General features: G+C 36.8%; 1 protein-coding gene across 22 annotated transcripts in view; it reads right to left on the reverse strand.

The window, feature by feature from the left end:
* Positions 1-16,216, reverse strand: part of LOC128011112 (muscleblind-like protein 2a) — an 82,579-nt gene that overhangs the window by 10,032 nt on the left and 56,331 nt on the right. For 3 of the 22 annotated variants that reach the window (XM_052593254.1, XM_052593311.1, XM_052593391.1), the window contains exons 3-8: positions 11,556-11,720; positions 10,827-11,051; positions 10,029-10,283; positions 4,825-4,878; positions 4,317-4,473; positions 2,882-2,917 (exon numbers count right to left, since the gene is read on the reverse strand). In XM_052593254.1, the coding sequence (XP_052449214.1) occupies positions 2,882-2,917; positions 4,317-4,473; positions 4,825-4,878; positions 10,029-10,283; positions 10,827-11,051; positions 11,556-11,720 (892 nt within the window). Of the gene's footprint in view, positions 1-1,447; positions 1,543-2,881; positions 2,918-4,316; positions 4,474-4,824; positions 4,879-10,028; positions 10,284-10,826; positions 11,052-11,555; positions 11,721-16,216 lie in introns of all 22 variants that reach the window. The other 19 variants (XM_052594796.1, XM_052594717.1, XM_052594639.1 and 16 more) reach the window with 17 other exon arrangements.

Genomic DNA, 16,216 nt, shown 5'->3' on the forward strand with positions numbered 1-16,216 from the left:
TAATAATTTTTTGATTATTAAATGATATAAAAAATGTCATGACATTATTTATTATTATTGTTAATAATAATGCATTTTAAAATAATGTTATAAAATAAAATATTATCTTAAACCATTTTATTAACAAAATCTTAACTTATTATCATAACCTTTTTCCACATAATGTTTGTGGGGGTCTGAAATGTACTGTTTTTGAATTTATTATTATTAATAATACTATTTTTATAATAATTTTAATGAATTTAATCATTTAATTAAGCATTAAACTTTTTATGTCAATTACAATAAATGCAACTAATTTAAAAGACTATTACTATTCAAATATGAAACATTATTTACATATATTATTATTATCATCATAAATAATGCATTTTAAAATACTGTAAATTTCAAAGCCACATTAAAATAATTGCGAAAATGTAATAAAAACAGAGGACTCTTACCAAGTTAGGTTTTACGTATTAAATAAAAACGGGCTGCAAACACAGATTCATGTTCAACATCAAGGTTTGTGGCTCTCTTTTTAATAATTTTTGTTTTTTTATTTCTATGCAGAAAACTAACTGATTAATAAAGATACTCTAAAATAAAAAAATAAAAAAAACATTAACTAGTATTTTATGCTCAATTAACACCGTGCTGTACTTCATACTCCTGCCAGGTAGTGCTAAAGAGTCTCAAACTGTCTGGCAAGAGCCCTTGACAAGACTACAAATAACCCTCAACGTCCCAGTTCCTAAACGCAGAGAAAATTCAGGCCTGTGAAACAACTGGAAAAGCCACGACTGACAGGAAGGCTCCATTTAAGAAGGACGGAAGTGGGAAAGCCTTTAAAGTCTCCTTATGTGACCCTCCAGCGAACAATACAAAAGAATGGGAGTGGCCTGAGCGTGCATGATGGGAACTGATAAAAGACTTTTAAAACTATTTTGAGTGCATTTTGACCTCTGAATTGGTCTAAAAACACATGAAATGGTGTTCATTTGTGCACAACGGAGTTAATAAGCAAGTCTGTGGCTACTGTCAGTCTGACATTGTAATTGCTGGTGCAGATTTCCTCCTACAGCGCCATTTTTAGTGCAACTCACCTTCTCCCTGATTCCCCGAAGCCCGTGACGCAGACAAAGAGTGGCAGAATAATGGAAATCAGACTAGAATGGAGTGGTGTGTGTGTGTGTGTCTATTTTTAGCTTGTGTGTAGATGAGGAAGGATATCTTGACATCAAAATAAAAGCAAGGACATGCAGAACCAAACGAGAAAATAATGCAACACAAACACAACTACTATTTGCCAATGTGCAAGCTCTGAATAAGCACCGTCGTGAGCGTAAATGCAATTTTGCCGGGAGATTTGGCGATCGCCATGGTGACCGCGGAATGAATTTGTAGCAAAGTGCTTATTCAGAGCTCGGGGATTTATGAAAGAAAGCTTTTAAAAGGAGCAAACCTGATTGGCTGGTGCTGTTGTTGCGTAGGGGACACTTGTGGCAGGAGTTGTTGCTGCAGAGACAGTAGCAGGCGTAGCACTGTACATCATGGGTACTTTTTCAGGAAGGGAACCACGGAAGCAATGAACAGGTAGGTGGAGCATTATGGAAACCATGGCAACAGGTGTTTGATTGGTTGGTAGGGTTTTTGTAGATAGTTTTTTGGTTTTGTTGTTTAGCGATGGTGTATATTACAGAGCAGCGAGCCATCATAAGGATAAACCAGCAGATGGCATGCAATCACGATGCAAAGTGAGAGAAGCATGGGAAACAAAACAAAAGAAGAAAAAAAAGAAGAGGAAAAAGGCTGATTATAATCACCTCAAGGAAATTCATCACCATAATCAGTTGTACCCAGAGAAGACATGAGTGGTTAGTGCGGGTGATAGATTTACACATGCTGTTAGCCCACCACGCTCGGATCGGAAGAGACTGATCCTATGATCTACGGCAAACTGCACAGAATGGCCATTTGTGTGGTCATTTATGATCGAGTGATTAAATTGACCAATCAATATTACACAAAACAAGACAATGCCTGATATTAAAAACCCGTTTGCTAGGATCAAAAACAACTGTTTAAATGGTAGTTTAAAATGATGAAGATGGTCATTTAAAATACTACTATTAATAATAACACTAACCACTGTAAAAAAAAAAAAAAAAAAAAGGTGTAAAATTATTATTATATGTGAATTCATATTTTATATATAAACAAAAATAACCTTTAAAAGGCCAATGTAAAAATTTTTAAATGAATAATATTAATAAACATACAATTTTATATTAATTATAATAACAATAATAAAATACACTGTTAAGGATTCATAATTATTTATTTATATATAATTATATGTAAAATACATTTAAATATAAAGAAAAAGAAACTAAAAATAGAATGTGAAATCATTTAAAATAAATCTAAATATATAAAACATATAATTCCTATGACAATAATAATAGCCACTGTTAAAACCAAATCAAAAACTGAAATAATTTAAAATAGATTGGATATGAATTCCAATAAAATAATAATAAATGAAAAATACAAATATATAGAAGAATATGTATATATAAAATATACAGGATTACTATAAAATAATTATAATATTAAATACCACTGAAAATAATAATGATTTAAAAATACTGTAAATTGCGGAACCTTAGAAAGAGAAATGTGAATATTTCAAACAAGTGCTCTTGCAGATGAATAGAAGCATAATAAAGCAGAAAACAGATGCATGTTACGGATCAGATTCCATCAACAGGTGCTAATTCGACCTGGTCGTTTGTGTGACATGAAAGTCATAGTCTATTGAGCTTCAAATCACCTGTAAGAGTGACTACATCTCTACATGAGGTGAGGAAAACAGACAGGAAGAGAAGGAACCTACCAATGCTGCTAGCAGGAGCCATGCACAGAACTGACCCTGTGACCATGCAGTGAAGAGTGGAGAGAGGTTAATAGGGAAGAAAAACATATTAGACACAGAGCCAGAGATTCAGAATTCAGCATGCCATACAAATCCAATTAAGCTTGTCATTATAGATCGCTCGCTCCACCGTGTCGTCATTCTGGTTAGCAATTCAGCATATTCCAGGAAGATAAACTGGATCAATATTCGCAAGGTTGTGAAATGAGAGAGCAGGGAAACAGTGTAGGAGAAGAGGACAACAGGGCAGAGGAGGCTAAAAACCACACACCACACAGAGAGAGACATGCAGTGAGCCAACGGCCACTCCTACGGTTAAAATAGACATAGTGCTGTTACAAAAGAGCCAGAGCTGAAGAAGAGGGAGGAGTGGGGCACAAGAGGACAGCTAAAAGGAAATACAACCACCATGTGGGTGTGTGATGACAAATACACCTACAAGGGATTAGACAGCTGGAAACCTACGTATAGAGAGAGCTTTTTTCCATGTTTGTTATAAAAATACTGCAGTAGGTATGCCTACAGGTACAGAGTGATAGTAGGTGGAATATATATGGATATTGTTTACTGCAATGCACTGTGATTGATGCACATGTTGGCTATTAAGTCAATGAATCGAATAATATTTTCATATTTTGATTACACATAATATTATAATAACAATAACAATAGGCATACCTGTAGGCATACCTACTGCAGTATTTTTATAGTAATTAACACATAAAAAGCTCGCTCTCTCTCTCTGTATAAACACACACACACACATATACACACACACACACGCACGCACGAATGCACAGTACTGTGCAAAAGTCTTAGGGCATTAGTATTTTTACAAAACAATTTTTTTTTTAAAGTAATTTATTTCTATCTTTTGCTGTAGTGTGTAAATAGGAAATATCATCTGTCATAAATTGTCATAAATCTGCCACCAGCTTTAAGAATTTGTTCTCGGTTAATTTCTTTTTTTTTTTTTTTTTGCTTTACTTTTAGTTTTAGTACACTACAATTGTAATAAAACATTTTTATATGTATATATAAGCATTTTGTTTCGTGGGAGTCAGATAATTATGACAGTGAACAGATCAAAACCACTGAAGCACTGAATTTTCTAATTTAATCTTTGGTCTGATATCACTTTAAGATCAAAATATCCTGGAGAAATTCAAATCAGCAGTGCTCCTGAAATAACGTGTCTGTATTTTACCTATTAAAAATATAATGCATTAGTATTCTGTGTGCAAGCAATGCATGCAAAAGGGACTCATTTATGATGTTAAGCTGAGGTTTGGAGAAGAGAAAGAGGGTGTCAAATTTAGAGGGTGACCCAGAGATTAATACAAAGCAGTGTGGGCGATGTGTGTGCATGGGTTTGTACGCGTGTGTTAGCTCTCACCTGTGGGAAAGAACGCAGCAGAGTGCTGCTGAAGCTGTGCGTTGGCTAAAGCCTGTTGGTAGTGCAAGACACTGGGGTTGAAGAACGTACTTGCCCCGTTACTCTTTTCTAGTGCTGGTCTCTTTGGTAGGGGCTGCAGGACTCCATGGGGAAACGCCTGAGCGTGGAAAAAACATGCATGGGTTAAATAAATGAGGTTCTCAAACATAGACGACTTATAATATCAATGCACATGTTGACTCGAAGCTGCTTCGCTCCGTTTTACACAAGGATGACGACAACCGTCACTAGATACTTTAGCAAGACACTAGGCTTCAATTAAGCTACTTTACTTTGAAAGACGACACACAACATTCATTCTTCAAAATTGACTGATGGTTATTTCTACAATGTATTTGGTGACTTTAACTCTTTCTATCAAAACAAAGAAGCCAAATTAAAAATTCTGTGAGTCGCTACAGTACATTAAAAAGCTACATGCAAAGCAAAAGGTGAAAGGTCATAGTACCAGATCTACAGATGCCTCGAGGGGTCGCTTCATTGCTTTGGCAGTCGACTGAGTCTTTTAATAGCAGGCAGCGAGCACATGATGGCAGTGGGCCAATGGGATTCAAGCGTATTAACATACAGGTAACAGCAAGCAGAGGTGCATCATGGGGACAGCATTGCATTGTGGAATAGGTGAGAAGGAAAAAAAACAAAAACAAAAATAATCTGAATGCAGTATACCCACATACAAAACAATATGCATGCACATAAACAAAAAAACTTGTTTCAAAGAAACATTTCGCTATGTTCTGAATTAGTACGAAAGCAAAAAGCATCTACAATACCGGTGTTAAAGCATCAGAAATCAAGATTCTCACCATTTACCAATCAAGTGTCAAACACGCTAATGGGATTGCAGATATTAGTGTTATGAAAGCTCCCGAAAACGACTAAAACACACGGACCCGATATCCAATATCAGAGGGTTTCAAGTGTGAGAGGCGAACTGAATCTAATGATGGCAGAATGTCAGGTAGGCATTTCTTTGCTGTCAACAACGCCTGGCTTCTTTAACAGCTTCGTTCGGTCGATACTGATGCTACATTAAGTTTGCCTGACAGCACGACATCTATTGAACACTAATTAACACTGGAATTGGGTACAAACTGCACGGGCCAAGTGGGCTAATTTCACCAGCCCGTGCATTGTGTTTCTGTCAATGCAAATCACAATATTTTATGCTCATTGAGTGATTTTAACATGCACAGTGAAACTGCTATGACATTTACCACCACTTAGCAAAAAGGACACTGGAATGCTTTCCCGGACTTTCATTTCTGTCACAATATGTTGTCATTTTTAACCAAATTTCAGATTAAAATGTCTCTCTACATGTAAATCGTAAAGGTCACGGAACCAAAAGAAAACTACTGATGAGAGTGATCACAGAATGTGGAGCTCTGTTTATTCCTATATTTGAGAACGTCCAGTATATGTTCTTTTGCATTACTGGTGTTGGACTTTTTTTTTAAAGCATCAAGTTATTTTTATATGCCAATTTAATTTATTTTGATATTTAAATATTATTAAGCAACTAACACTGCACACTGCAATATTCCTCACTATTAATATGTCATGCAAACTGGTAGTAAGTAAAGATCGCAATGGAATGAGATGATGCAGAGGGCCATGCAGAAATGACTTAAATCAGAATAGCCACACACAAAGAAAAGAACTTAAATTTGTTTTGTTTTTTAAAGTCACAGATTACAGCAAAAGGGTTGTACGAGGGAAAGATAATACATCATTTAAAGAAAGTGGAACACTTCATTGACAGGAAAACATTTACTTCTAGACTCTCTTGAAGCTCTGTTCCAAAACCCATTGAGCTGCACTGCTGTCTCCATAGGGTACTACTTTCTAAAGCATAAGTGACTGATTTGGAAAACTTCATATGGGCAATCACAACTATTAATTGCAATATAGTCTGACTTTTCATGTACAGTAAATATGTACAAATATACAGTACCACACAAATAATGGGTAAATTTGTAGTATTTTATTTTAGTGATACTTTCTGCATTAAAATGTTATTCCTATTACTGTCATCTCAATTTTTTTATGGAGTTTGTTGCATACATTATTGGATTAAATTCTCCCTGCAGGATACTTGCTGCATGAATTTGACTCAAAACAAGATATCTTGGAAAGCATCATAATAATGCACAAATCTTTTGAAAACGGCCTTTGCATCATGTTTATGACAGACAAGAGTCTAGTGCTGTCTAGGAAGAAAGATCCGTAGGTTTAGGAACAGAGCTTGTGAGTAATTTAATAAATAAATCAGAATAAGATGCACATTAATTGTGCATGTTGAAGGTATTCCTGTAACCAAGAGTTAAATAATTTGCTCCCCTCCGCCAACGTAGAGATCCATTAAAATAAATATGCCACCCACAGGGATTTATCATACAGAATTACATAATCGTCCACTGAAGGAAAAAATCAAAACAAAAAAACAAAGAGTAATTAAAAGAGAAGAAAATGAAGAAGCCATAAATGTATCTTTCAGGCTTTTAAACCCTTTCTCTGGGGTCGAGGGCAGGGATCGGTTGCTTCAGCATCCCTACAGTAAGTGGCTCGGTTTGAACCCTAGAAAAAAATCTGCTTTTATGTACATTACATCATAATCAGGGAAAGGACTGATGGTTTATCTCAGGTCGCTGTATGCTCGGGAAACCTGGGACTTTATTTTCACTCTTGTTTTATTGTTATATCTGGTGAGAGGATACTGTCCTCACGTCACCCTGTGACCCAGACGCCACAGTGGGAAAAAGACAAAAGGTTCAGAGCAAAAGCAAAAATGGAGTAAACAGCAAAACGAATGAGGCCAAGCATGTGAGTGCCATGACAGCAAACGCAGCAAATTAAAACCACACCAGCGTGAGATGTGGAAGCGGGAAAGTGACTACTGTGTCAACGCAAGCAAGTGACGCGACCAAACTATATCCATACCATTATAATCAATGAAATGAGCACTGCAGTGCAAGAAAACAAGATCGTTCCTATTTAAACTGTTGTGTATGTGTTGCGTTGAAATGTAAGTTTGCAGGACCAAACTATGTTCTAACAAAGGAAATTATATTGTTCCCATTATAAATGGCAAATTTACACTTTTCGCATTTGTGTCACATGGTGAAATTGCAAAGTATTTAATTGATAATAACAGGAGCAATCAAGTTTTTCTGCATTTTTTGCAATGTTAAAAAAAGTATTCTCTTTCATTATAATCAAAGCTGTCTACAGTGCTTGGACACAATATTGAGCTTTGTCACATGCAGTGTGTTGCTTGCATTGCAGACAGCTTCAGCAAGAGCAAAACATTGTCTTATGCTGTTTTGCTCGTAGCAGTGCAAATAAATCTAAATTGCTCATTAAAATCAATTACTGTGTACACCACAATCGAAGGATGCAATGCAATCAGGTATAACACGTATATCATCACCAGCTTGCAGCTTTATTAATTTTAATAGGAGAAATCAAGTTTTCTTGCAAGCACATTGCTTGTGTGCAATGCAGAAAAACCTATATTACTTTCATTATAATCCAAAAAGCTGCACTACAATGCAACCATGCTAACAATGCACTGCAACAAAACTGGATTACTTTTATTATAATTAACAAAGCTATCTATACCACTAGCTTGCAGGTTTTTCTTGCATCTCATCACTCTCTTCTGTTTATTATAATTGAAGTAATCTAGTGTTGTTGCACCACATTCCTTGTAAGCAGTGTAAGCAAAACAAGTACAGTCCCGTTATATAAAACAAAACTATCTGCGAGCATGCAATATCAAGTTTTTTTGCATCACACCACTTGCAATGTGGACAGTTTTGCTGATTAACACAGAGGCAGTCTAGTTTTGTTGCGATGCATGGCTAGTGTAGACCTTGCTCATAAACTGTAAGCCACAAGTTGCTCCTATTGCAACCAACAAAGTTACATTGCAAACTCATTTGCTGCAATTATTTTTTTTTTACATTGCCTGCATGCAGTATAGAAAAAATCTAGATTGCTCCCATCATAAATCAGAACTGTGTAGGCTGCAAGCAAGTGATGGAACAAAACTACATGCATGCAGAGATTGTGATGCAACAATATACAATATACTTTGTGAGTGCAAAATGACACAAAATTCTTTATTTCGTTTGTGTATAATGGTGCGTCAATCTCTTAGCATCATTTGCAGAGTAGACAAAAAGCTACATTGCAAGTAAACTTTGTTTTATCCTCTTTACTACAAACTGATTACTTAATTAAGCAAAGTTTTCTTTTTTTCAGAATCACAGCCTTCTTGGTGATTCTGGTTTCTGTATAAGCTCAATACCAAAAAGAATGTTGTTTTCTGGTTTTACAGCTGCAAAAAAGACTATAATACAGAACTGGTTTACACCGCACATGTGTGGGAAAACGTATTGGATCCATAGTCTTCTTGGGGTAGTGGGCTGTGAATGTACAACGGCATGCATTAATAAGGCCAAACCTAGTACTATTGATGTGTGGCAGTGTTTTTTTTGTTTTTTTTTACTGGATTACATAAAATATAAAAAAAAATTTCTCTTATTTGAATATGTAAATTGATTATATGTCTCTTGACGTTGTTTTTGCATTTTATCCAGAATGGATTTTATGTTATTTGTTATATGTAAAAAAATAAATAAAAAGTTGAAAAAAGAAACCTACATTGCGGTCTAGGCTGCAAGTGAATAATGCAACAAAATTGCAAGCAGAGATTGCACATGGCACAATACTTAATCAAACCCATACAAATTGCAAGATGCAACAAAACTTGACATACCTTGCTTATTGCATATCACAAACTCAGTTTTGTTTTTCTATTGCATTGCATCGTTTGCTTGCAACGTAGACACAAGTTAGAACTGACGAACAAGAGCAGCCGGCCCAACATACAGTTTCACTTAGATAATAGATGAACCTGTGCATTCATGTCAGTTTGGCATAAATATGCCCTTCATCTCCTTAATTTAATCTTGACTGATCAGAAGAGAGTAGGCGTCCCATTGGGCAGAGAAATGGGTAAATAAGCCACCCTGTGAACTTGTGCAGTCAAGGGTGTGAGCAAAAAACTTTTAAGCCATCGCGCTTATTACATTAATATCCTATTCCTAATAATGATGGCATCAGTATAAAACTAGATGGATAAGAAGGGGGAGTGATTTTTATCACACTGCTGTCTTTTCAAGCAGCTCGTCTCTTTGTCTCTCTCTCTTTACTCACCCTGCTTAATAGGACTAAAATCCCCCGGGGACGAGATAAGGGAGTCGACACAGATTTGGCATGCAGCCCCGCCCAGATTCTAGAGATGGGTCATGGCTATATAATAATAAAGCAGTGCTCCACATTTAATGTGCTTAACATCATCAGATATCTCAATTGCAACCTCCGCGGGCACGTTTCAACGTGTTGTCAATTGATTTTTTATCTCGCACAGAACTGAAAACGATTTCACAATTCTAAGCACTGCCTTAGTTACGATTCAATATGTTGTGACAATGCGGTAAATTAAATTAAACGCAGCTGGTGAAGCATGGTGTTGTAATTTAAAAAGTTTAACACTCTTTAATGTTTTGTACAACATGACTCTTTAGAAACGTAGAACTGTGTGCATGTATTTTCAAAATCAATTGTGCATGATTAGCTCACCATGGCTGCAGCGGCGGCCTGCGCTGCGACAGCAGTCTGGTTGGCCTGATGCTGGGCTGCTTTGATCTTGGCCTGCAGGTGCGCCGGAGGGTGGAAATACTTGCACTTCTCGCGTGAGCAGCGGCTCTTGATGTAGTCCATGCACACGGTGACCGTGTTGTCGCTCGTGTCAATCATGGGGCTGTCGCTGGGATGGGCGAAGCGGCAGTCCGTCTCCCCACGTGCACAGTTGCCCCTCTGAAACTCACGACACACCTGGTCGCGGGCGTTCGCAGGTGCACACGAACACGCAGACAAAACAAACAGGGAACACAACAGAAATGTGCAAACAGAGACGTGAGTCATTCAAGTTTCAAAGCTTTCATGTTTGAGCACAGGTACGTAAATAAACTGAATATTAACAAAGGCAGCGACAGCTTCCCAGTGTGAGACGGACACAGAGGAACAAAGCCGCTTATTATCAAAGACATCAGTCAGTTGCTAAGTGATCGCACATTTAGTGACACAAACTCGCACACAAACAACCTTCAACCGTTATTGTGATGATAATTTTCTTGCAAGGTAGCGCTACATTGCGCTACACACTGCTAGACATTGCGTCTATCCTTTCCAATTAATACAGCTCTGTCTTTAACGTCTTCAGTTTCCATACATTTTAAATATACTTCAATAAATCTATATGTGACCTTGCCTTTGTACAAGTTTTCTACGTTGAGAATCTAACCGACTGAAAATGATGTGGTTTGTCTCAAGACGATTGAAAAGATGGCCTCACAATGTTTCTGTGTGACGCATTACCTCAAGCTTGTCTGTGCGCAGTAGTTTCTGTGTGGAGGACGAGCTCTGCACACTGACTGGCGGGCTGCCGGGGACGATTACAGGGGTGCTGGGAAGCATCTCTGTGGGGACCAAACCCATGCCATGGCTCATGGGAGTCAGATACGGTGCGTAACTTAGTCCAGGGTTTGAGCCCAGACCTTGGCTGACAGGAAATGTAGGCTGTGAAGAAGACGACATAAGAAACTATTCCAATAAAAGGAATAGTTCACCTAAAAATTAAGATTTGCTGCAAATGTACTCACTCCCAGGCCATCCAAGATGTAGATGTATTTGTTTCTTCATCAAATTGTTTTGGATTATGGACTTTTATTTAATTAGCCGGAAGTAACAGTTTGACGTTAAAAACATCTTAATAGTAGATTTGTTTCTTACAAACTTGCAGCTTTTGGCTTCACAAGATGTTAATTAATGGACTGGATTCGTGTGAATTACTTGTGGATTATTGTGATGTTTTATCATCTGTTTGGACTCTCATTCTGACGGCACCCATTCACTGCAGAGACTCCATTGGTGAGCGACTGATGTAATGCTACATTTCTCCAAATCAGTTCTGATGAAGAAACAAACTTATCTATCGCTTGGATCACCTGAGAGTACATTTTCAGCACATTTTCGTTTTCTTGGTGAACTATTTAATTCAAGTTAATATGCAGTTAGACAGAGTGACGACGAGTAGACGGTTCTTACCACTGGTTGCATGGTGGTGCCAGGGATCATGAACTGCATCTGCTGCGCCAGCATCGCTGCTGCAGTCTTCTGCTGGATGAGATTGTTGCGTCCATTGATTTCCAGCTGCGTCTTCAGATGCGCTGGTGGGTGAAGGTACTTACAGTTCTCTCTCGTACACCGACCCTATGGCAAGAGAGATCACAAATGACATCATGTAAGTATCTCAATTGTTTCTCTTGGACAAAAATGAACTATTCTGGTAAAGTCTCCTGCAAAAAAAGACCTCAGTAAATCTCACATTTATCTCAGAAGTGTCACAACTCAAAGATCTCATTATGAAATCAAACATTTCCCCCAAAACTTCTAAACTGCTATTCACATGAATTTCCTAGCTTTTATTCTTTTTTATTCTTTACTATTTCACAACTGTTGACTAATTATTTAGGCTACAGTAAACACATGTTGATTACCTGCAAACAAAACCCAACAACAACATCGAAATGACACAAAAACATACATGAAAATCAAACCGCATAAATACAGTAATCAAGTATGCTTCATACTGCAATATTTATTAACAAGGCCAAAGTTAGAAGAATATTCTGCACAAGGTCAAATGTGTGTTTGCATTAAACATCCACTGCAGGATATCCAGTGACACGGGAGGCCGAACTGATACAGAGATGTGAGAATTAGTGGAGGAGGGGTTAGAAACGCAGCGGTAGCACATACTGCGGACACGCAGAGACACAGAAAGAGAATCTCACTGCCTCTGCAGATGCTGCGTCGCCCTGCATGCACTCTACAGCATTAACTGAGGTGTGAGATCTCCACAGTAACCTTGAGCACTAATATCTCATGCTCATGCTACTTATAAAACAAGGTAAATGAAGAAAACTAATTAAAGATGTTATTAATTAAAATAAGAATACATAACATTCATGAAACTTGTATATAAATATTTTTAGATTTTAGAATAGACATCTTTTTTAGAATTCTATATATTTTAAATACACATTTTTATTTTTATTTCTATTTCTATATATAAATATTTCTGTTGTATTTTATTGCTGTTTTAATATCTCTGCTAAATAAATAAAAAAATATTAATATAAATATTTTAAATTATCATATTTAATATAATAAACTATCTATCTATCTATCTATCTATATATACACACACACACACACACACACATACATATCTGCTAAATTAAAAAAACTTTGCTTTGCGTAAAAGAAATACAAATTTAAATCTAATTGCATGAAATTCTTTTTATAGTACTACCATCTAATGTTTCTCATTAGTAGTGTTCATAAAGTCAAGTATCACTTTTAATACTGCTTTATGGTTTAATGTTTTTTTTTTCAGTCTTTGTTTATCATTCGATTCATCTGAGATAATGAACGCGATATTGCGTAGCTTGTCAGTGATCTATGGCTCTGTCTGTTAAATGCCGCTCCAATTATAAGCAGGTGTTGGCGATTTAGCGGTAATAACAGAACCAGATTTACTGACTAGATGCTCATGATCATATCGTTAGATATATCACCCAGCCCTATTTGCAAACAGTTTAAAAAACTGTAAAAGACTGCAGTTAACAAGATCATTACTAACCAGATATAATTCCTTATAAACGCAAAAAATGAAAAGCAGGACAAAAGTCTCTGAATAACCTACATGCATTCAGAATGTTTTTGTGCATATTTCTACAATCAAATTACACTATTTTGCATTTATTCACAGTATTTGTCCTGATCAAGGGTATGAAAGTGATTAAAACCGAGATGTGACCTATTATAAGCTTTTGTGTGCTCTCTGCGTTGTTGCAGTGAGGTCACAAATCCCTTGAAAATATCTTTGAAGCATTGGCAGGTATGTGCACGGTCAGCTTATCGGAGTCCTTGCTTGCTTGTGGTGGTTTATGACAACAGGGATAAAGCGCAAGATGTCCAAGTATCCTTCCTTACTCGGATTACAATGGAGATAGTGTGCTATAAATAACATGAAACTAGATCTAAATTGAGCAATGTGCAAACATCTAAACAACACTGCACTGCAGCCCACCGCACGATCTCCACACGGCACAAACTGAAATATCAGACTTTTGTTAATGCAGTCAAAGACCGCAGGTGATTGATCAGACCAAAAATAAGATGCATTAGCAATCAATAAAAAGCTTTGCACTGCTGACTGAAAATCAAAGCTTTGCGGTTTCATTCACCAGACCAATTATTCGCTAATCCATCAACGTCTAGATGGAAGCAAGTTACTGGTCTAATAACATGGTCGAATTATAAATGATGCTAAAATCATTCATTATCAACACATAATCAATTATAGGCCAAGCTGCAGACCAGTCTATACACATTTAGTACCCTCAAATTCCCAAATATGCAGCGCTGTAATCCATAGAATCAGGGTGCCGGTGCAAAGGGGCTATCAATATCCCTGCTGGAATAACTGTTGCTCAGCTGCCCGGCCATAAACTGAGAGGTGTCAAAGCCAATTAGTACGAGCCAAGACAGATTCTCGTGTCCACTGACGTAGTGACGGATGGCGAGGAGAAGTGAAAGACATCCGATAGAGGACTTCTGGGGATTGGTATGGGGATTTTCAGGCACTTTGCATAGGATCGTATTGGAATATGTACGAGATGGGTTGAGGCCGGGTTGAGAGGAGACTGCTGATTCAATAATGAAGGTCTATTTTCGCCAGCGAACTCGGCAGGAATGGTGCTGATGGAGGACGACAAGAAGCTTTGCTATGTGCTACACAAAACTGCATTGCTGCTATTGATGGAGGAACTGGATTGAAAAATTTGAGATGCAATAAAAGACATACAGGAGAAAAAAGTAAGAGCAATGGTGAACCACACACGCACAAAAAAGTACATGGTTCATGGCTAATGTTCAAAGCATGCATGTATGCATCAATATGCCATACATACAGTCTTGGTTGGTGTTTAATTTACTGCCTTATGTTCTGAAATAAAATAATGGTTTACCAACACCACATGAATCTATTAAATTCTAAAATGTAATCCAATCTTACACAATAAAGTTATGGTCACACTGACACTGATTTTATATATACAACTTATAGAGACCACTCCACTTCTTTTCTTAAATCAGCATTTCTACATTTTATTCCAGTGTCTGTTGAATTCCGTCACGGGCAAACCTTATTCTGTTTAATGAAGCAGACCATTGCTAATAGTAACTCAATGGTAAGTGGAATCAAATAAATATTGACCATTGCCAGAAGATGTAAAAAATGTTCGGAATGAGGAAAAGTAGTCTGGCTTTACTAGCAGAAGGATACATTAAGCATCAGGTTGCTTCCATCCTTTCAAAGACAGTGGCTCATGGGAACAGGGTCAAGCGGCAGACATTGGGGACAACAAAGTTACAGAGGGTGAGAACGACTCTCCACTGACCAGAAATAGACTCCTAGAGGCAGGGCAAAACTAGAAGAAAAAAATAAAAAGCCCTTCATCAATGAGAAGCACAGATGAGTCGGCCTGAGGTCTGCGAGGAAGTTTTTTCTGACAAGTCCGATTTTCAAAATGTGTTAGAATGATGTTAGAATGCAGTGGGTACTATTAATTTAAATGCTTAATGTAAATTCACAATAGTTCACAATGTGAAAAGAATAAAATGCAGCACCCACTGTAGACACGAAAAAAGATTAGAAAACCACCAGAGCAGCTGTTTCACTGCCCTTCTTGTGTAAACATTCTTTATTGTTATGAAAATACCCCAAATCTAATCAAAATCACGTTCCAGTTACATACTATCGTAATTGTGAGGGTACGGCAGAGTGAGAGAGCAAGATCAAACAGGCTTAATGGGATGAGCTCCTGGGAATGCTGACAAAGACAGTCGCCTGACATGAGTGTCCTTGTCAACATGTTGGGACTTTGAGACTGTCCATCTCTCATACCTGTATGAGCCAGAACGGAATTAAGAATGCCTTTCAGATCAAATTCGATTCCAGAATTTAAATTGAGGTAGCAACAAGATGCAGAATTGACAGCAAGACAGACAGAACGTTGGACAGAATAACAGACCGTGAGACAAAACGATAGACAGAGCGATAAACTGATTGACAGACAGACAGAATGATCAATAGATTAAATGACAGATAGACAAAATGAGACAATAAAAGATAGAGCAACAGAAAGATATTACGATAGACAGATAGACAAAGTGATACACAGAATGATTAACAGCTGGATAGAATGATACAGACAAAACAACAGATAGATAGACTGAAAGACAGAAAGAATGATATTCCAAATGATTGATAGAATGATATATAGCCAGACGGACAGAAAGTCAAAACAATCAATAGAAAGAAAAATATATAGACAAAGACGTAACAATGAATGGATAAAATGCCAGATGGATAGATACAGTATATAGACTTACTGTACATACAAAATGATCAGTGTTGGGTAAGTTACTAAAAAAAAAAAAAACTACTACAAATGACTAATTACTACTTTAAAATTGCAATTTGATTACATTACTAATTACTGCATTTAAAAATTAATCAGATTACTAATTAATCTACTTTCAAGTAACTTTTCAAGTATATATTACTTTTCAAGTTATCAAACCAAAAAATACACAAGTGGAACTCAGTTTTTTTTTTTTTATAATTTAATATTGGA

Source organism: Carassius gibelio, chromosome A1 (assembly GCF_023724105.1).
Source record: "Carassius gibelio isolate Cgi1373 ecotype wild population from Czech Republic chromosome A1, carGib1.2-hapl.c, whole genome shotgun sequence".
Lineage (NCBI taxonomy): Eukaryota > Metazoa > Chordata > Actinopteri > Cypriniformes > Cyprinidae > Carassius > Carassius gibelio.